This window comes from Theropithecus gelada, chromosome 9, assembly GCF_003255815.1.
Source record: "Theropithecus gelada isolate Dixy chromosome 9, Tgel_1.0, whole genome shotgun sequence".
Taxonomy (NCBI): domain Eukaryota; kingdom Metazoa; phylum Chordata; class Mammalia; order Primates; family Cercopithecidae; genus Theropithecus; species Theropithecus gelada.
In genome coordinates this window covers 54,699,428-54,720,684 of record NC_037677.1, presented here as the reverse complement: position 1 = coordinate 54,720,684, position 21,257 = coordinate 54,699,428, and the positions used below count along the sequence as shown (strand labels likewise).

The following is a 21,257-nucleotide window of genomic DNA, read 5'->3' as shown; positions in this document are numbered from 1 at the left end:
AGCATATTAGGTGTTGCCCTTTTTGTAACTTCTGCTCAATTAATAGCTAGGGACAGAGAGAGGCAAAATGCTGTCGCCGAGGTGTAGCTGTCCCGCCCCGCTCCCTCCGCAGCCCGGCAGTGGATGGGCCCCTGTAGCATCCCTGTGCTCCTGGCAGATTTTACTGTCCAGAGGGAGAGCGGGCTTCTGATGGCTTTTCTGCCCCCCACTCAGCGTTGTTTATCTTGTTTCAACAGCCAGAGCAGTTTAATGGACAAAACAACACGTTCTCGGGAAGCAGCTACAGTAACTACAGCCAAGGGAACGTCAACAGGGTATGTTCCGATTTAATTTACAAATTCTAAGCCACAGGCAGTTGTTACCTCTAAAGGCTCTCACTGTTCCTGCTCCAGCCTCTCTGGACATTCAGAGGGGCCCATGGGTGCGGGTGCACTCCCTGGTCCCCTGTGCTGGGGACAGAGATGCTCAGGACTGAGAATCCACAGCTCCAGGTGGGGTGGGCCCCAGGGTAAAGTGTCAGCCTGGCTGGTCTTGAAAACAGGAAGAAGGAGAGGGGCTCCTGGGGAACCTGGGCCCCAGATTCTGCAGGCCCCGACTCCATCTGGGGACCCTGATGGGTAGGCATAGAGGGTGTGGCCTTGAGTCGTGATGTTTGAAGCCCACCTGGTCGGGTGACAGGAGGCCTGGGCTTTATTCCTGCTGTCCTGTCCTCCAAGGTTGTTCTGAGCAAGCCCCCGACCCTGAGCCTCTGTGTCCCCATTTGTCACATGGATGGGTAAGGGTCTCCACATGCACCTGACACAGGAGCTCAGTGGTGAGACCCAGATGAAGGGTGGGGAGGCCCTTCCCAAGGCTGTCTTCTGAGCGGGACAGAGATCTGTGAGAGAGAAGGGTTTCCGTGGTGGAGGCTCTCCTCCCAAGGGGCATGGCCCCGGGCCCCTGGGGTGAGTGCAGTGTATGTACATAGCCATGGCCCCTTCTGTCTCCAGGATCCCATAACCTATGTGTGTCTTCTCTTTCTCTCCAGCCTCCCAGGCCGGTTCCTGTGGCAAATTACCCCCACTCGCCTGTTCCGGGGAACCCCACACCCCCCATGACCCCTGGGAGCAGCATCCCTCCATACCTGTCCCCCAGCCAAGACGTCAAACCACCCTTCCCGCCTGACATCAAGCCAAATATGAGCGCTCTGCCGCCACCCCCAGGTGAGGGCCCTACCTCCCTCTGTTGGGCAGCTCCATTTGGGCCCCCCAGTGGGCTGGGAGCAGGGGGCTTAGTAGTCAGGCTGCCTGGGGATTGGGCATGCAGAAAGGACAGAGACTTGAGAGCAGATGAGATACCCAGGGGCACATTGAAGGAGGGGTGGGCTGCCCACAGACAGCCCATCTCACTGCTGCCTGGGTGCCTGGAGGCTGGGAGGAAAATCTGTACCCAGCCACGGAAGGAGACAGGGAGGCGGGTGGAAGAAGAGATGATGAGTAGCTGGGGTGGGGCCGTGTAGAATTGAAGAAGCCATGACTCACTGGTATGCCCTTGGCCTGGCTGTCTCTGGCCCTGTTTACACACCCCTGCCTTCCTCTGAGCGTGCAGCCCAGGGTGAGCAAGTCCCACCCACAGCCCAGGAACCCATGGCAGCTGGGGCTTGTGGCTCACCCACCTCCTCTCCTCACCCCAGCCAACCACAATGACGAGCTGCGGCTCACATTCCCCGTGCGGGATGGCGTGGTGCTGGAGCCCTTCCGCCTGGAGCACAACCTGGCTGTCAGCAACCATGTGTTCCACCTGCGGCCCACGGTCCACCAGACGCTGATGTGGAGGTGCGTGTCAGGGCAGGGGCGCCAGCCCAGGCGGGATGAAGGAGGTCCCCTGGGATGGCTTCCTTGGGCCCGAGTGTGGCCCTGGGCAGGTGGTGGCAGCATCTTCTGTCACCTTCACGTGTTCGGCATCATTGACTGGGCCCTGTCCTGCGGTTGTCATGGGAAGTCTGCAGGGGCACCGAGAGATGAGCAGTCAAGGTATCATGGCCTAAGGGCAGGGAGCAGCTGTCACTCACCCCAGAGGAAAAGGTGGCTGGCTCAGACCTAGGCTGGGAAGCTGTGTATCCCATCTGAGACCGTGAGCTGACAAGAGGGAATGAAGTCAAGAATTCGAGTGTGACTCAGGTGACCAGAGCCAGGAATGCAGAGATGATGCTGGTGCAGGGGCCAGGCCTGGGTTAGGCAGGCCCCGCCAATTGCAAGGGGCTGACCATTGGGCAGGGCTGCTGCTCAGACACTTCGGCACGTGCTGGAACGCAAGGTCCGGAGGTTCCCTGCTGAGCCAGGCCCATGCTCAGCACCTTCCACATGTGACCTACTTTGATCTTGGAAATGGGCAACACTTTCCCTTTTGACGGAGGAGGAAGCTGAGGCCAGAGAAGTGAATTGGCTTGTGTGAGTTCTCACAGCTAGCCAGGGGCAGAGCTGGGACTTGGGCCCAGGTCTCCAGGATGCCAGAACCAACCCTAGGGGTCTCCACCCTTCAGTCCTTCATCCTCAGGCAAGACTCACACTGTCTCACTGTGCTTGTGACTCAGACCCCCTCGATTGCCCAGTGAGCATCTCCAGGGCAAGAGCTGGGTCTGTGCCTGGCATGTGCACACACACCCCTGCTGTTTTCTTGACCAGGCTGAGCAGGCTGGGCGAGGTGGCCACAGATAACTGGTGTGGGCGTTCAGAACACAGGAGCTGCAACACTCAGGCAGGAAGGCAGAGGCTCCTGGCACAGGACAAACCACTGTGCTGCCTGCCTGCACCCTGCTCACCCACGCTTCTTACCTGGGAGCGTCCTGGCCTGGGAGACCTCCTCCTCCTGGCTTGGTTGTCACGCATACGTGGTCACTGCTGGTTCCTGACACTCCTCAGTGCTGCGTCCTGGGGGGCCTCCTTGGGGAGTGCTCAGAACCAGAAATGGCCGTGACCTGAGAGGACAGTTCCCAGCAGGTCTAGAGACGGGCTTGGCTGGCCTCACAGCAGGTCTTGTCAAATGAGTGCCTGTTCTTTTGCCCCTCTGTCTCTGACCTAGGGAGCCAAGAGTTGACCCCTAAGGGAGGACAGTCCAGGGAGATGAGAGCTAGAGCAGCTGTGGGGTATGGCGGGAATGATTGGTGTGCGGGGATCTTGGGGGCAGTTTGGTTGTAGAGGGAGTATCCAGAGTGGGAGAGGAGAACTCAGGCTAGGGGAACCGTTGGGGTCAGGGATGGGGTCCTAAGGGTCTCGGAGGTTGTGGTGCGTTCAGAGGTGTGTGGCCTGGCTCGGGGTCACAGAGGCCGTGGACAGCCCCCTGGCAGAGCTGCCCTGAGCACCCCCGTACCCCACTTAGGTCTGACCTGGAGCTGCAGTTCAAGTGCTACCACCACGAGGACCGGCAGATGAACACCAACTGGCCCGCCTCGGTGCAGGTCAGCGTGAACGCCACGCCCCTCACCATTGAGCGCGGCGACAACAAGACCTCCCACAAGCCCCTGCATCTGAAGCACGTGTGCCAGCCGGGTCGCAACACCATCCAGATCACTGTCACGGCTTGCTGCTGCGTGAGTGTGGCGGGCTGGGGGCAGCGGTGGCACGGGCAGTCCCTGTTGCACGGTGTGGGAGTGCGGGACACCCTGCCCCCCTCTGGTCCTCAGCCTTGTCCTTGGGTCACCAGCCCCTGTGCCCACAGCCACCAAAGATATAGTGTGCCCTTACCTGCTCCCCACCTAGGGCCTGTGCAATAACCTTCAAACCGTTGGGCCTTCAAAGCCACTATGCCCTGGCTTCAGATGTGGCCTCTTCCCCCGGACACTAGGCCTCCATCTGTTCTCCACGTATGCCTCCGATTCACCCCTCCTGGCCCCTCCTCCCTGCCCTTCATTCATTGGTGCGGTTCTGTGTTCCTCGAAGCCATGTCCTGCTTGCCTCATTCACCAGCAGTTGTCATTGTCAGCACCTTTCTCCCCAGACCCGACTCGCCCAAACCTGGAGTTAACGCGTTCCCTTCTTTCCCAACCCTCTTGTCTTAGAGTCATGTATGGGGGTCCTTCCAACCCGTGACTTGTTACCTAGGGCCAGCTGTCAGCCACCCTCATGTGCCCTGAAGCTCAGGGCCCAACACACAGGGCTTGCTCCGGCCCCAGTGGAAGTAAATGTGTGCCCCACTCCACTGGCCTCTCTGTAGGGGCATGGAGAAGGAAGCACTCTGATCCTGCCCTTGTGAGCTTACGGGCACAGAGCCCACACAGAGACAGGGGTCACAGACCTGGGCAGCACATCCCATTCCGACTGGGGAATGTGATGTACTGGGTGAGGCTGCACAACTGTCAGAGTAAGGCAACTGATGGGTGGACGTTTGGGGTGTGCGGTTCTGAAAGGCTTCCTGGAAGGGCAAAGCGAGGGATGAGCACCCTGGCCTGAAGGGCTGAGGACACATGATGGGAAGGCAGTGGTAGGGGAGGTTAGGAAGTGAAGTGGAACCCAGGCCTAAAGCCATGTGTCCTATAACCTTATCCAGAGAGTATTTCAGTGTCAAAGTCCATCTTGTCGATCTGCAGCAGAGGCGGCCTTTCCAGAGTGGTGTTCAGGCTCACAAGTCCCAGGACACATGCTGGGGGAGTGTCTCCTAGGCCAGCTGTGGGATCTTGGGAGCAGTCTAGGGCTGCTGAGGCTGCAGGCAGGGCGGGGCATGATGACAGTGTGCAGAAACCGAGTGTCTGCTCTCTCCCCGCAGTCACACCTCTTCGTGCTGCAGCTGGTGCACCGGCCCTCCGTCCGCTCTGTGCTGCAAGGACTCCTCAAGAAGCGCCTCCTGCCCGCAGAGCACTGTATCACAAAAAGTGAGTCAGGGTGGGGACAAGGAGTGAGGGCCAGACCCCAGCCCCGCCTGAGTTTGGGACTAAGAAGCAGTCACCACTCACCTGGGACTGACATTTGCCTCCATGCATGTCGCCACCAGGCTTGGAGTGTCCCTGAGCATGCCCCATCCTGAGGCTCCTGCCCTCCTCCTCGGGCTGTTGTCATGACCAGACAAGCTGGGGGCCATAAGTGCTGGTGGGAGTTCTGGGACCTACCCTGTGTGCAAGAGCTGGTAGTCCAGCTTGGGAGCCAGAACAAGCATACCTGCAACAGCAGCACATGAGGCAGATTAAAACAAAATGTCAGGAAGCAGGCTTCCTGGAGGAGGTGAAGACCTGGGCCAGGCCTTTAAAAGATGAGAGGATTTACAGAAAAGGGGATCCTCATCAGGTGGAAGACACGGAGGGTGGATTCCAGATTGGCCTCTCTACCTCAACAGCTCATGCTTTTTTTTTTTTTTTTTTTTTTGAGATGGAGTCTTGCTCTGTTGACCAGGCTGGAGTGCAGTGGTGCGATCTCGGCTCACTGCAAGCTCCACCTCCCGGGCTCACGCCGTTCTCCTGCCTCAGCCTCCCGAGTAGTTGGGACTACAGGCGCCCGCTACCACGCCCGGCTAATTTTTTTGTATTTTTGTAGAGACGGGGTTTCACCATGTTAGCCAGGATGGTCTTGATCTCCTGACCTCGCAATCTGCCCGCCTCGGCCTCCCAAAGTGCTGGAATTACAGACATGAGCCACCACATCTGGCCAGCTCATGCTTAAACTCAGGAGAGGACTGGGCACAGTAGCTCATGCCTATAATTCTGGCACTTTGGGAGGCCGAGGCGGGAGTCTGGGAATTCAAGACTAGCCTGGCCACATAGTGAGAGCCTGTCTCCACAGAAAAATGAAAAATTAGCCAAGAGTGGTGGCTTGTGCCTGTAGTCCCAGCTGCTCAAAAGGCTGAGGTGGGAGAATTGTTTGAGCTGGGGAGGTCGAGGCTGCAGTGAGCCATGATCACGCCACTGCACTCCAATGTGGGTGACACAGCAAGACACTGCCACCAAAAAAAAAAAGTTGGGATGGAAGGACTTGGCTTGGAGTCCCATTTAAAGGAGACCCCGGGTGTGAACTCAGAGGCCCTACGCAGGAGGTACAGGGCCACTCTCCACGTTGCTGCCCTGAGCCCTGGGATTCCAGCAGGCAGCTGTTCATTTCCATTTCCACATGTGCAGAGTGAAGTGCAGGAGTGCCTGAGGGGGCTTTTCACTGACCCAGTAAATCAGAGAAGTGCCAGACCGACTTTCCGTGAGCTTTGCAGACATCCCCCTTCCTAGCGAAGGCAGGGCCTGCTTTGCAGAGATAGAGGAACTGCCGCAGCCACCTCCTCGGGCACACACACACCACACGCGTCCCACATGGAGACAGCAGCCCGGGCACCCAGCCCTATGACTGACACACTGTGGGCCCTCTCAGTGTTTGGTGTGGGCTGGGAGGAGGACCAGGATGTGCCCCAGCTGCACGAGGAAATGGGGAGCATGTGCAGACCCCCCACCTCTGTAGGACGGCCTTGCCATCCTCACCTGTCTGTGCCTCCTGCCCCACAGTCAAGCGGAATTTCAGCAGCGTGGCTGCCTCCTCGGGCAACACGACCCTCAACGGGGAGGATGGGGTGGAGCAGACAGCCATCAAGGTGTCTCTGAAGTGCCCCATCACATTCCGGCGCATCCAGCTGCCTGCTCGAGGACACGATTGCAAGCATGTCCAGGTGAGCATCCCCAGAAAGCACAGCTCTGGCAAGCCACCTAGATTCTGGCTGGGATGGTGAGGGGTAGGCAGAGGGGCAACAGGGCCTGTCCAAACACTGTCCAGAAGGATGTCATGGAGATCAGCAGCTGACATCACTCATTAATTTCAGCCATCATTTATCTTTGAGCATCTTTTCCGTGTGCTTAAGGCCAAAGGGGCTACAGAAATGGTTTTGGACAGCCCCTGCCCTGGCAGATGGCAGATGCCAGTTGGAAGTCCCACACACATGGCAGGGCTGATTGGGGGCCCAAGAGCAGGGACACCACTGTCCAATTCATGCCTCTGTCCAGGGCCTTGCATCAAGCCAGTGTTCAGGAAGTGGCCCTGGTGTGAGTGACAGTCCCAGTCTGAGCAGGCAGTGACAGAGCAATGAGTAAACGTGGGCAGCCCAGCCTGGAAGAAGAACAAGGAGCCATCCTCTGGAACCTGGGTGTGGTGGGCATGCAGAAGGGGCCCAGGGCCGTCACCTACAGCTGGTCCTGAGGGTGCAGTGGGACAGGAGCTTCCTCTCCTCCCTCCAAAAGAATGTTGTGGGCAAGAGGATGGTCTGGTCACCTTAGCTGTGTGATACAGATCGATGAACTTGATCAGACTTGTCTTCCGTGCCTGGACTGGGCTGAAGGGGCTACCCTTGGCCTCATTGAAAGGGGCTGTTACAGGGCAAAAAACAGTGAGAGTCAGCTGGGGTGGGGACCAGGAAGGCTTCTCAGAAGATGTAGGCACAGGGTCATTTGGGGTATGGGAGGTGTGGTGTGAGGGATGCTGGGGTGGAGGCATGAGGACTCTGCGTGGTAGAAAGGTGGCATTGCTTTCACTCCACCCAGCCCCAGCCCTGGGTTTCTCCCACAGCCTGTCTTTCTTTCTGGTGGGGAAGTTATTCCAAGGGTCCTTTAGGCACATTGAGGCAGTTTCTGACAGTCCTGGTCTCACCCGTTTCTGTCTGTCTGTCTGTCTGTCTGCCTGCAGTGCTTTGACCTGGAGTCGTACCTGCAGCTGAATTGTGAAAGAGGGACCTGGAGGTGTCCTGTGTGCAAGTGAGTGATGCCCACCCTGGTGGGGGCTTCCCCCATCCCCCAACCACAGAGGGGAGGGGCCGGCTACCTCCCACCTCCACCTGCCCTAAATGCAAACCAGAATCCAAACATGGCAGAGGGGCTTAGGTTATGGGGGCTCCAGGTGCTCCCTTGGTGTCATGCAGTCAGAGTCCCCCTCTCTTGTGCCTCCAGTAGTAACCAGCAGCAGGGGTGGGACCGCACTGACACTGAGGTGGATGGGCTGTGCCCCCACCTCCTTGGGTCCTAGAGCAGAGGCCAAGCTCCCCGTCTCCTTTTCCAGTAAAACCGCTCTGCTGGAGGGCCTGGAGGTGGATCAGTACATGTGGGGAATCCTGAATGCCATCCAACAGTAAGTGGGGCCCCAGCGAGGGGCAGGGGGTGAGAGGGGACAAGGCCTGGAATAGAGCAAGGTGTGCACGTGGATAGCCCTGACACAGCCCTCCCCTCCCAGGCCAGCAGACCGTGACCCACATCCCCCACCTCTCTGTCGCTTACCCTCAGGGGCCTCTGGATCTGGGGACAAATTAACTTCCCAGAAAGGATGAAAGCCAGCCAGAGCAGGAGGTTGACAGTGCCCCGCCCTGACCCTCCGCCTGCTGCTCCCCAAGCGGGAGGCCTTGAGACCAGCTGCCCTGTGCCCAGCCACTTGCTTTTCTAGCCTCAGTCTCCCCATATGTCAAAGAAATATGGAGAAATCCCTGCCAGGCTTCTGCCTTGTCCACAGTGTGGTCAGAGTTGGGGCAGGCGCCACAACAAGGTCACCTTAGGGTCTATCTGAGCTGGAGGTGCTTTTATGCCCAAAGCCAGGCACCCCAGAGCCTCAGCTCTGCCACCCTTCCTCCCCCAGCTCCGAGTTTGAAGAGGTCACCATCGATCCCACGTGCAGCTGGCGGCCAGTGCCCATCAAGTCGGACTTACACATCAAGGATGACCCTGACGGCATCCCCTCCAAGCGGTTCAAGACCATGAGTCCCAGCCAGATGATCATGCCCAACGTCATGGAGATGATCGCAGCCCTGGGCCCCGGCCCGTCCCCCTACCCCCTCCCGCCTCCCCCGGGGGGCACCAACTCCAACGACTACAGCAGCCAAGGTGGGTGATGCTAGGCAGGGAAGAAGGGAGAAGGAGGGCAGCCCCAAGTCCCTACAGGGGCACAGAATTTCTGTGCTGATGGTGGCAGGGGCCAGGGATGTGGTTGAAGAGAGAGAAGTAACACGCCCCCCAATAAACAATCCCCAGTTTGCTAGACTTAAGGGTACATGGGCCTAGCCCAGGGGCTTCAGAGCCTGCCCTGGTGGGAGATACGACTGCTGCCTCTTCCCAGCCAATCTCCTCTGGGTCTGCTGACAGCACACACTCACCTGAGTTCTTGGCCTTACCCCCTGCCCTCCCATATTTTTTCTGTGATACCTGCATTTTCCCTGCCACTTTCCTGCCCTCCTAGGGACAGAGTCCAGGTTCCTGGAGCCTTAGCCTTTAGCCACCAAGGTCACACACTGGCTCTTATACTCCCAGCTGCCCAGACCAAGTTTTACCCCTACCGCCACTGATTCCTGGAAAGTACTCCCCACTGGGTGGCAGCTCCCGCTGGGATCCCTGATCTTAGGTCCCCATGAGAGGCCCAGAGAAGTTAGGCCACCTAGCCAGACTCCCACAGTGTGCCAAGGGCCAAGCCTCCCCACCTGCTGATCCTCTGACCCTTGCCATCGTCACATGGTGGAGGGCACAGTGACCAGGGAGGCGGGACAGCTGGCTTCTGCGCGCGTCATCCTGAGTCTGTTGCAGCTTTCTTTGTGGGCTTGGCAGAACCTGCACCCACTCTGGGCCTGGGTCTTGCTGGGTATGAAAAGTGCCCACATTGGGGAGTAGCTCAGTGGGTCTGCTATGGGCTCAGGCTGTGTCCCCCACTCCCCACAGGAGCCTGGCCCTCCCCCTTTCTCCCACTCTGCCCCCTCCTCCATAACTGTAAGGGCAGCACATCCCCTGGGGTACCACAGACCACGGGACAGGGCTGCGTGGCTACTCCATCCTACAGCCCGGAAGCCTCAGGCTGCTGTGGCCAACTGCAGCCTCGCAAGAGGAAAAGGACTTGGCTTGTATTTTTGCACACTCTCTGTTCCCTGGGGTGGCCACTATCCCTCTGGGTGACCCTCTCCCCTCCCCATCTCATCCCTTCCTAGGCAACAACTACCAAGGCCATGGCAACTTTGACTTCCCCCACGGGAACCCTGGAGGGACATCCATGAATGACTTCATGCACGGGCCCCCCCAACTCTCCCATCCCCCGGACATGCCCAACAACATGGCCGCCCTCGAGAAACCCCTCAGCCACCCCATGCAGGAAACTGTGAGTACCTCCTCCTCACCCCACCCCATTCCCCAGCCTTTGGGGTTGATGCCTTGGGATCTGGACACCCTGTTCCCTCCCAGGCAAGGCAGAGGATGAAGATTTGGATGTGTGGGCTCAGAAGGGAATAGGAGGGGTCTGACTGAGGCTAGATCGTGGCCTGTCAGCGTCCTTGGACTTGGCTGTTTTACCTAGGACTTCGGATTCTCTGGAGATGGGAGGAGCTTCAGGCTCTTCCCCACTCACCCCTCCACGCATACACACACACATACGTGCATGCACTTGCCAGTACCCAGCACACGCCATCAGCCCTCTCCCTCTCCCACTTGCACACTCTTACACTCACCTAACACAGTTCCAGCCACCTCGACTTTTGTCCCCTTATTCCCCAAGGATCTGAATTCAGGGTATTACCACCTCCAACAAAAGAAATGCTAGGAAGTCTCATTATCTGAAGAGCATTCACTTCTCGTTCTGTTTCACACTTACTGACATATGCCCTGTGTGGCTGAGGATGCCCCTGGTGGGGTAAGGTATCCTGTGCTGTCCACAGGCCCTCCCTTCCTGTGGCCCCAGTGGCAGTGGCAGGAGGCCCTCCTGTCCCCTGGAGTCCTCATCCAGTGAGTTCCACGTGGTTCCACTCAGTTTAACAAACGTTTTCTGAGCTGTGCTCTGCACAGGCCGTGTGACAGGTGTAAGCAGGACAGACAGGCCTTGTGCTAATGGAGCAAAACTCCCGGCAGTGCATGGGTGCAGGAAGAACAGTTGGGGTTTGGAGAAACTGAAGCCTCCAGAGGCTGAAGTGGTGTGTCTGAGGTCTCAGTCATTCTGGGCTCTCATCTTAGGGAGGAGGGGCCATCGCTGAGCTTTTTGTGGGTCCTGGGCCACACAAGCCAGGGAGAGGGCCTGGGGTCCCGCCAATGTCTGGCAGTGGGCTTGGGTGGCCTGCTCAGGAAGGAGCCTCTGGATTATACTGTCTTCCACACACCTGCCATGGAATTGCCTCAGGACTCTGGGTGAGGGAGCAGCAACTCTCCCTCAGGACCCCAGGAGTCCAAGTGGGAAACAGATGCTTTGTGGAGCCTTGGCCAAGTTTTTGAAAGTTACTCTGTACCCCATGGGGCTTGTGATTTCTGGGGGCTTCTTTCCTGGTGCCCCTTCCTGGGTCCTGAGGGCATCCCACACCCAGAGGACATCAAAATCACAGCCCCCGCACACACACACACACACATCCTGCGCCCTCCAGTTCCTACCACTGGAATATGGAGTGGGAATGCTGTCTATTTCCCCTTGACAACCGAGCTTTCTCCTGCCTTCTGTGAGCCCCGCTGCCTGCATCTGTGTGGCGGGATCTGAGCCTGTGAGTTGACCTCGGAGCCCCTTAAGATGCTCTCCAGATGGTCCTGTCCTCCATTTCTGAGCTCTCACTAGAGGGTAAGCAGACCTGGAAGTGCAGATGCGCCAGGCCGCTGGGGCAGGGCAGTCACAGGTAAACTCCTACCACGCCTGCCCAGGTGGAGGCAGCCACACCCCCAGCTGAGCCCAAGGCTGGGAGGCACTGCCATGCCCGCAGGGACTGGCCAGAGCGCTCCAACCAGATACTGCTGCCCCCACAGACTGCCCATACTTGGTGGCAGGTTGACAGGTGTGTCAGCAGTGCTGCAACAGCACCTGCCCCTCCAGGCCAGAGACGTTCCAGCCAGATACGGAGCTGAGGGGCACAGCTGCCTCTGAAGATCCAGGGACTGTCTCTCTTGAGCTGGGCTGCACAGCTGGAGTGTGGAGCCCTCCCTGCTCTCCCAGGGTGGGCACTGAGGGCGTCTACAGGAGTGGGAGCCCCAAGCTGGCCTCTCACTGACCATGGGTAGTGGCCCATTCCTCCAGCCTCTTGTATGTGTCTTATAAACGGGTCTCCCAAGGTCTCCAGCATCACAGTTGCGAGGTCATCGCATTCTCGGGGCGTGGACTGAAAGGGCACTGTGCTCCCTAAGGCCACATTGGGTTGAGGCCCTGTACCCTAAGAAGGGGCCACCTGAACCTTGGGCAGAGACCGGCCCGTAGCAAGGCCTGGGAAGCAGTTTTAGGAGAAATAGGAAGAGGAAGTTGGAATTGGGCGAAGACTGAGGATGGTGTGGCTGCGAATTCTAAATGCACACGGGGAGAACATGCCCCAGGATGGGGCAGGGTGAGGGGATGAAAAGACCAAGGAAGCATGTGCCAGGCTGCTGTTCCAGTGGAGCACCTGGAGCATCCATGAGCCACCTTCACTGGCAGAGTGAAAATGGGGCTGGGGGCTGTCAGGGATGCTTGCAGTGGAATCAGGGCTTGGTCTGCAGGATTCCCCAGCCTTTCACTTTGAAGGAGGGTCTGCTTGGGACAGCAGCAGGCTAGCAGGGGAATGTTCACATCTCACCCACCCACCCACAGACAGCCCAGTTTTCAGTGCACATGCCCACGGGAGAGTGTGAGTCCTCTAGTTCATCTGTTAGAGAGGCACCGCCAGCCTCACCCTCAGCAAGACACCCACCATTGGTGAACCGTCGCTCAGTCCCGTTGTCCTTGGAGTGCCAGAGGTGCCTGCCTCCCTCACAACCCTGTGTTTTTGAGGACTGGTGCCGACCAAGTAGGATGTCTAGGAAAAGGGTCTGGCAGGGTGTGAAGATGCCCCTGGCTGGCCAGGTGCCCACCCAGCCCTGCTCCTCTGACAGCCAGATTCCACCCAGGCTGCAGGGCTTGTGCCAAGACCCCAGCTGCTGCACACTTCGGGCTGGCAGAAGGTGCCTTCGTGCCCAGCATCACCCCTGCCCAGGGCCCACTTGGGAGGTGCAGAGCCAGTCCTGAGCCGCACGCCCGCCCGATGCTGTCTGTCTGTGTCTGCTCTCTGCTGCCCAGCTTGGGGTCTGCACCATGCTGCGGCAGCCGCCCTCCCGCCTCCTGCTCCCTGGAACATGCCCATTCTGCTTCTCCATCCTGCCCTCGCTGTTGTTCGTTGTCTGGGCGGGGAGGCGGAGGGGCCTGGGGGAGCCCAGGCCCAGCTCCCCGTGTCTGTGCTTGTGTCGAAGCCCTCCCCACCTCCTGGGGCCCCACGTGGCCTGGAAGGTCCCCGCCGTCCCCCTGCAGCCTCCCCGATGGGCGGTTTTGGGGGAGAAATTTTTCTGTTTCTCTGCCCGGAAACAACGTTCAGCCTCGTACTGGGTGGCCACGTTTCGGGGGTTGTGACTTCCCTGGTTGTGTTGGGTTTCATTTTCTCCAGGCATCGTCGCCGTGCCTCCTCACCTCACCTCTCTTCTCTCCCGCTCTCTCCTCCTCCACAGATGCCACACGCTGGCAGCTCTGACCAGCCCCACCCCTCCATACAACAAGGTTTGCACGTACCACACCCCAGCAGCCAGTCAGGGCCTCCATTACATCACAGTGGGGCTCCTCCTCCTCCTCCTTCCCAGCCTCCCCGGCAGCCGCCACAGGCCGCTCCCAGCAGCCATCCACACAGCGACCTGACCTTTAACCCCTCCTCAGCCTTAGAGGGTCAGGCCGGAGCGCAGGGAGCATCCGACATGCCGGAGCCTTCGCTGGATGTAAGTTGGGGTCGCCACTCGCCTTGGCCTGGGGCTAGGCCTGGCGCCGGGACCTGCCCGAGAGAAGGGGTGGGTGTGAGGGCTCAAGGCCCCGAGGGGAGGAGGTGGGTGGGCGGTGGGAGGGCTTCAGCCAGACCTGGCTCCAGACCAGGAAGCCCCATGACGGGGAAGTGTTACCACTGAGGGTCCCCACCCTGCTGGCTCCTGTCCCCCCAGTCCCTTTGGCCATAGCCCTGAACCCCAGCCCTGACCCACCTTCTGACCCAAGCCCTGCGGGGTCCCTCGCGCAGCACAGGAGGGTCCCTGCCCTCCCCCAGTGGTGAGCTTGCGGTTTCTGTGTCTGCCTCTCTGGCCTGGGCAGGGAGGGCTGGAGGGAGAGGCCGTCTGTCTGCCTCACTGGTGTGTGTCTGTCTCCAGTTTTCTTGTCCGCGTGTTGTCCATGCCCTGCTTCCGCTTGCTCCATCGCTCACTCCGAGAGACCCCCATGTGGGTGACAGAAGGTGGGGGCAGAGGGGGCAACCTTGGGTCACAGCCAGGGGTGGCAGGCCAGCATGGGCAGCAGAGGGCCAGGGATCCTACCCTGAAGTCTGGAAGATGGTGGGGGTCACCCTGGATGATGGGGCTGGGCTGCTAGATGTGACTGGCGGGATGGGACCAAGCACCGGCCCCTCCCATGCCCACCACAGAGCTGGTGCCAGACTCCGGGAGGAGGCCTGTCGTCAGTCACTCCTGTTCTTCACCCCCAGCCCTGCTCTGTCAGCCTCTGCTCCAGCAGCATCAAAGGGCTCTGTGCTAGCTAGGACTCACTCACTGCGCAGCCATCTCAGGTCCTCGCCCAGTGTCCCCCTCAGCCAGGCCACTGGGGCTGCCTTTAGATGCATGAGGCTTCCCATGTGACAGACTCCAAGGATATCTCAGTAGAGGGTAGGGACAGTCTGCAGCCCCTCTGGGGCCACAGGGAAGGATGGCTGCCAGCCAGCCACAGGCTCACCAAGGAGCGGCGAGCCCTTGAGAGAGGGATGGTGGGTAGGGGGTTGCGGGAACCACTCACCTTCCCGCCTTCCCACCAGCCCACATCCTTGTGCTTACACATGAAGCATGTGATTTCAGCTGGGAGGCCCAAGTGACCCACCATGGGGCCTTCCCAGCTTAGGACTGAAGTCCATGCCTGAAAAGGGTCAGCCCTGCTCAGGCCTCAGCTGGTGGGCTGCGGGTCCCACTCCCCAGGCTTGAAATGAGCACGGGGGTGCCCCACACTCGGTGCAGTGGCTGGTGTGTGTGTGGGGATGCCTGGCAGGCCCAGGCCCAAGGCTATTCTCTTCCCTTTTTTTTGGCTAGGGTCCTGAGAGGCAAGTGGAGGGGGACGGGCCAGGGCGCCCCTGCATTCCTCACCCGGGGCCTGCCTCTCGGGCACACCTCATCTGAACTTCGTCACTCCTTCTTTTCCAGCTCCTTCCCGAACTCACAAATCCTGACGAGCTCCTGTCTTACCTGGACCCCCCCGACCTGCCGAGCAATAGTAACGATGACCTCCTGTCTCTGTTTGAGAACAACTGAAGGCCACCCAGTCGGGGCCATCCCTCCACACTCTGCCTCCCACCCCACCTGCCCTACACACTTTTCCACCTGGGAGCCTGTGCCCTCAGACCGCCCCGCACCAGAGCCACAGGCTGTGGGGCGGGAAACCCTCCCCTGCTGCAGCCCTCTCAGAACAGAGGGGTAGGGAGGGTGCGCCGGGAAGGCTGTGTGGGTCTGGAGTCCCCGTCCCGCCTGCACGCCCCGGGCTTGGGCCCATGTCCAGCGCAGGCCTGAAGACCACCCTCCCGAGAGGAACCAGCCCGGTAAGAGGGCGCACGCCAATATGGCTTCCCGGTTCCTCCGCGTGTGCCGATTCCAGATGACCTTCCAGTGTCCCCAAGGTTCTTCCATCTTTTAGACTGTAACCCTGCCTCCCTGCTTCCTGGTACAGAGCCTCCCTTAAGTGACTGTGGAGCCTGAGAAGGCCCCCGGGCCCCAGCACGGGCCCCGAGCCTTGGAGGAGCACTGGCAGTTGGTGGCAGTGAGACTAGCCCGCCCACCACCACCCACCACAGAAAAGCACAAACCTCTGGGAAAGACTACGTCTCTCGGGGGCCACTGGTCATCGGTTTGACCCCTGACCTTTAAGCCAAGATACCCCATAAACACACTCTCTCAGAAAGCAGAGAAAAAGGACAAGATTCTGTGTTTGAGAGGGAGTCTGCCATTCCTGCTTGGGGACTGGTGGGAAAGAGGGCCAGGACATCTCTGAGGCTCCACCTCCAAGCTCAGACAGGACCCAGCCTTGGGGGACAGAGAGAGCAGGTGTGCGCCCAACCAAAGTGATTGTGCCCTTGGTTGGGGGGCGGGGGCATATAACCTGTCAGAATCAAACAGGAGCAGCAACTTCTAACTTTGCTCCAAGCCACTCTCTTTTTAAACAGCAACGATTTAAAGCTATGAAGTCACCTGGAGAAAAGGAACGTTGCGCTTGGACAGCAAGCAAACCCTTTCTGTGTGTTCTGTTTTTCTCCTAGTCCCTCTCCTGCCACCTCTCCAAGACTTCCGTGGGACGCCCACTTCCCCCTGTGTCCTAGTTCTCTTTGTCCAATCAGATGGCAAGGGCAGTGTGTGGAAAGGCTGGGGAGGTGCAGAAACCGGAGCCCAGGGCAATGGTGTCTGTCCAGCCCCTCCCTCTGTCCTTGTGCTCCAAGCTACCCCCGGCTGCAGCCCAGGCCATGGCCATGTGCACTAGTATGTACCTGCACGCATAGGGGGAGAAGGGGGGCGTGTTTCTGGGCCTGTCCCAGACACTGCCCTTGGCTGCCAGCCTCCCCTGCCTGCACTCCTCCACCATCACGATCTCACCCCACACTCCTGCTCACTCAAGCAAAAGCAGCCTCTGGCCTTCCCTCCACCGCTTTGCTCCATCTGGCTTAGCACTCTCCAGGGCCTCCTGGGGAGCTTGTCCTGTGTTCGCTTTGTTTCAGGGGTCCCATCTGTAAATTCTTTGCACCCTTCCCGGCCGCTGCCTGGGGCCCTTTCTGCTCTCCCGTCCACTGTGGGTGGTCCCCAGCACTCCTCTGTGGGTTTTACCGGAAAGGTGGCCCCAGCTGTTGACTTCCAGTCACTGTCCCAGACGGCACAAGGTTTTCTGTAGGAAAGCTGCCATTGCCCCAGCCCCTTTTTTTCCTTTGTCCCGTTGTCGTCGAGGTTTTTTCAAATAGTGTGTTGTTCAGTATGCAAATCAATTATTTTAAGAATCGCTTTTGTAAATATCTTTGTGAATATTTTAGTATCGTCTTTGATAATATTCAACATTTTCATGACCTGGTTATAGCCTTTGCTGGTGTTTTTAAAATATCTGGACTCAATGACAAAGACCGAGTCTTCTTTTTTTTAAAACAAAAACAATAAAAGCAACCAGGGCTATTTGTACAGTTGAAGGGGCGAACAGAATGGGCGGCTGTGCTGGCAGTTGGAAGACCGGGCAGCTTGCTATTTAGAGCCATCCCACAGTCAGCTGGCAGGGACAAGCCAACGCCAGGTAGCATGTGGCCACCCTGCCCAGTGTCTGTGGCCTGGCAAGTGGCCATGCCCTGTGTCAGACCATCTGGGAATGAAGCTCCAGACAGACTTACAGATGCCTTCCTTAGGAGTTCTTGCTTCCTGCCTTGATACTTTGCCCCAGAAAGGCCTGGGGTTCATTCTGGTTCTTAATCAGGGTGTGTCCACACTCTGCTCACAGGCGGATCCACAGCTTTCCAGTGCAGAGAGTCGAGATGCTCCCTGCAGCCCAGGCCCCGGGCACTTCCTGCAAACATCTCTGGGCTCAGCACCTGAGGCAGGTTTCCTGGGTCCCCTCTCCAGCAAGCCTCCACCAGCAAGCTCGGCCCAGAGCTTCCCTTTCGGCCGGCTCTGAACCGTGTGTGGTGCCTACAGCCTGCAGTCTGGAGACAAGCTTTTCCGGAGTGCTCTTGGAGCCAGGCCAGGGTGTGAGGGGGGTGCAGAGGCACCCGGGGCGGGAGCAAGCCCCAGGTTGTGACAGGTGCAGGTAGACAACGCCCATAAGCAGAGATGGTCCTGAGCTCTGGAGAGATCCTTCCCTGATCCTTTCGGACGACTACTTGGAGCCATAAGTAACCTCAGCAAAAACGAGGCCTCTGCAAGCCACTTTTCCATGCCAAGCATCCACCCGGCCGGCCCACAGGCATGTTTCTGCCACCCACTCCTCAAGATGGACAGGGAGCCAGCTGGCAGGCGGGAAGGGCCAAGTACAGGCAATCACCCCCATCTTCTTGGTTTGAAGCTTTATCCATGTATCATGTTCCCTGTAGCCATTTTATTTTTTAAGAAACTGCTAATACTTTCTCCCTAATGGAAGCCCTGACCCCCCAGAGAGCTACAGGTCTGCTCCCGACGGGCCTCGGGCCTGACCCGTCCACACAGGGCCGTGTCAGCAGCAGCGACTCAAGGGACGTGTGTACATATGTAAATGAGAAATAGAGACGTGTCAACAGATGCATTCATTTCTCTTGGAATGTGTATTGTTTTTATTTTGCGAAACAAAGCAAAACAACAAAAAAAAAAAGCTTGGAACTCCATCACGTGGAAAAACTAGATCCTGTTGGTTATAGTATTTGTGAGTTCTCCACGTCTGTCTCTCTCGCTCATGTAATATACTCTGACCCTGCGTGGAAAGGGATTTTTGTTCTGTTTTTATTTTACCTACATGTACTATTTAGCTTCAGTGTACTAGTCCTGCCACCTGTGTATTTTTAGGGTGCTATGGAAATAATGAAAAGAAACGGGGATTTCAGAAGACAATTGTAACCAAATTCATACTTTGTATAATTTTTGATATCATGATCACAGGTGATTCACACGTACACACATAAACACACCCACCAGTGCAGCCTGAAGTAACTCCCACAGAAACCATCATCGTCTTTGTACATCGTATGTACAATGCAATCATTTCATACTTTAAACTGGTCAAAAAACTAATTGTGATTTCTAGTCTTGCAAAGCTGTATGTAGTTAGATGATGTGACAACCTCTAATATTTATCTAATAAATATGTATTCAGATGAAACCTGTATATTAGGTGTTCATGTGGTTATTTTGTATTTAAAGATCAAATTATTTGACTATTGCTAGACATTTCTATACTCTGTTGTAACACTGAGGTATCTCATTTGCCCATGTTAATTTTTTTCTAAATAAATTGACAAAAATGAAGGTTTGCGAATTAGCTATTTTGTGGATGTTAAGGAGTGGTTTGGGTGTTTTTGCTTTTGTTTTAAACCACACTCCCAGCCCTCTTACCCTCTGCACACACAAAAAAGAAAGGCAGGTGGTTTGGATGTTGAGTTGGAAGAACCCCTGTCCATGGGGGTCCCTGGAACCAGCCCCTGGTGGGGCAGGTGCAATGTGTGGCTGGATGGTTGGGGAAGTTGGGGTGGCTGAACGGGGCCAGGTGGCTGCAGGGTGCTAAGGGCTCCTGTGACATGTGACTCAGAGTGTCCAACAGTGTCCCATTTCTGATGCTCCCTTGCGGATTATGCTGGTTTTAAGTATATTCATATTAAGCCACAGAGGGTGCTGTTCAGAGCACTCAGGAGTGTGGCTTCAAGGGAGAGTGAGTGTTCACTGCAGCCATGCTCCCTGCTGGCATCTCGGCATCCCTGGCCTCCGCCTCTCAGTACACCTGACCCTCCCCTCCTAGGGAAGCTTAGGTTTTCCGTCCTCTGTGAGCATGCTTTACCTGGGCTACTGTCTCACGATGGCCCCTGCCCAGGCCATGGTTTTAACCATCCTTCCAGCCTCGGCACCAACACAAACTGACAGCACTTCATGTGTCTCTGATTGAAGTTTTGGGAATGGGCATCTGACACAGCCCCGCGACCAGTCCCTGCCCTCCGTGCACGCAGCCTGACCTGAGGGGGAAAGCAAGCGTGGCTGCTATGGCCTTTCCTCCACAGGGACTGTCCACAGAGGGAAGAAGGGCCGGGCCGGCACCCCAGAGATCTCCACTCAGATGTATCCGGGTGTCAGGAGAGTGAGGGGCGTGTGTGTGCAGGAGCCAGCAGTGTGGGGGAGGCTGCAGGGTGCTGCCTGTAGGGGGCTGGGTGCCCGGAAGCCCCCGGCTCCTGGGGCCTCTCTGAGGTGGCTGGAGTTGCTCCTTTTGGAGGGAGGTGGAAGGTAAGGAGAAGAAAAGATTTACATTAATGGAACACCCACTGGCCACTGCTCAGCTGCAGGCACTGCCTTCTGCCAGCGTCGCCAGGACAGGCTGACTCTTTCTCTGAACAGACACCCCTCCGAGAGGAGGGTGGTTAGTTAGCTTGAGGGAGAGCTTCCCAAAGGAGACATGCCCAGCTCCCTGTGTCTTAGAGCAGCGTGGTGGGGCTGGGCCAGCACTTTCATAAAACAAAAAGAATACAGTAGAAAATATCAGGAGTGTGCCCTATAAAGTAAAGGGCAGCATTGTATCAAGAAACGTGTGTGTGTGTGTGTGTGTGTGTGTGTGTGTGTCTGCCGAGTCATGATGTTAATTCTTATTTGTGGGTTGTGGTTAAAAACAAACAGTTTGAATGCCAGTGACTTAAAGGCAGGAAGTGGGCAGGGGAGCAGGGAGAGGGAGGAAGGGCAGTGTGCTCCCCTAACTTCATGATAATAAGCAAACCTTCCTGGCATTTCAGCTGGAGACTCTGAACCTGGGATACAGGCCTGTGGCTGCCCCACAAGGCTGCATGGAGACTGGCCACCCCCACCTCAGCTAACTCCTCCCCAGAAGGGTGACTTCCTTCTGTGAGCCTAACCCTGGGATGAGAAACATCCACCCAAAAAGCCTAACGGGGTCCTGGCTTGGGACAGTTCAGAGCTCAGCCTCCCAGCATGTGGGGTCACACACCGTGGATCATCTTACATCTCTTCTTCCCCTAGCCCACTGTGAAGTCTCCCACCCTGAATCCACTGACTGTCTTCATATAAGGCCATGGGGTACCACTGGGGAAAGTCATTCAGCCCTGCAGGTTGATCCCAGGACACATTGGGGTATCCAGCCTCACTGAGTACTAAGGGCACTCAATGTTTAATGGCCCCTCATTTCCTTTGTCCTCTGCTCGAGCCTCCTGCTAACCACGCCCACCTCGCTCTCAGCAGACTACCCTACCCTCACCCAGCTCCCCACTGTCCCCGCTGCTACCCACAGGCCTATCTCCATCCACCGTGGCCATATCTTTTTCCACCCAAGCCCAGAGGATGTGGTGTCCCTTCCCCAGTTGGGGCCACCCCTCCCCCAGCCCCTGACACCATCACCCCCTTCTCTTCTACGAGAAGCCTCACTCTATCTGCCTGCTAACCCTCCCCATACCTCTGCCTCCTGCCTCCCTGGGTTTAGTGGCCCAGGCTCTGGCATCGCGAGGTTCAGCTTGGGCTGGGCTCCACCCTTCAATGGCCAGTCTCTGCTCCTTCCCACGCAGGCTTCTTGGCCACAAAGCTGCCAGTGCTCACTCTTTCTCTGTCACCCTCATATGCTTGGTTCGTGCCCCACCAGTTCTCTGACACTTCTCCTGCAAGCTCACCAATGGCCTCTTGGTTGCTG

The 21,257-nt window shown here is 57.6% G+C and overlaps 1 protein-coding gene across 5 annotated transcripts in view; it reads left to right on the top strand.

Annotated features, from left to right (window-relative positions):
- ZMIZ1 (zinc finger MIZ-type containing 1) overlaps positions 1-18,885 on the top strand; it is a 245,127-nt gene extending 226,242 nt beyond the window's left edge. For 2 of the 5 annotated variants that reach the window (XM_025396307.1, XM_025396306.1), the window contains exons 13-24: positions 237-314; positions 1,028-1,202; positions 1,673-1,814; positions 3,358-3,568; positions 4,741-4,846; positions 6,452-6,612; positions 7,620-7,687; positions 7,989-8,057; positions 8,556-8,800; positions 9,889-10,055; positions 13,370-13,630; positions 15,080-18,885. In XM_025396307.1, the coding sequence (XP_025252092.1) occupies positions 237-314; positions 1,028-1,202; positions 1,673-1,814; positions 3,358-3,568; positions 4,741-4,846; positions 6,452-6,612; positions 7,620-7,687; positions 7,989-8,057; positions 8,556-8,800; positions 9,889-10,055; positions 13,370-13,630; positions 15,080-15,187 (1,791 nt within the window). In that variant the 3' untranslated portion in view covers positions 15,188-18,885. Of the gene's footprint in view, positions 1-236; positions 315-1,027; positions 1,203-1,672; positions 1,815-3,357; positions 3,569-4,740; positions 4,847-6,451; positions 6,613-7,619; positions 7,688-7,988; positions 8,058-8,555; positions 8,801-9,888; positions 10,056-13,369; positions 13,982-15,079 lie in introns of those variants that run through there. The other 3 variants (XM_025396305.1, XM_025396304.1, XM_025396308.1) reach the window with 2 other exon arrangements.
- The last annotated feature ends 2,372 nt before the right edge of the window (positions 18,886-21,257 follow it).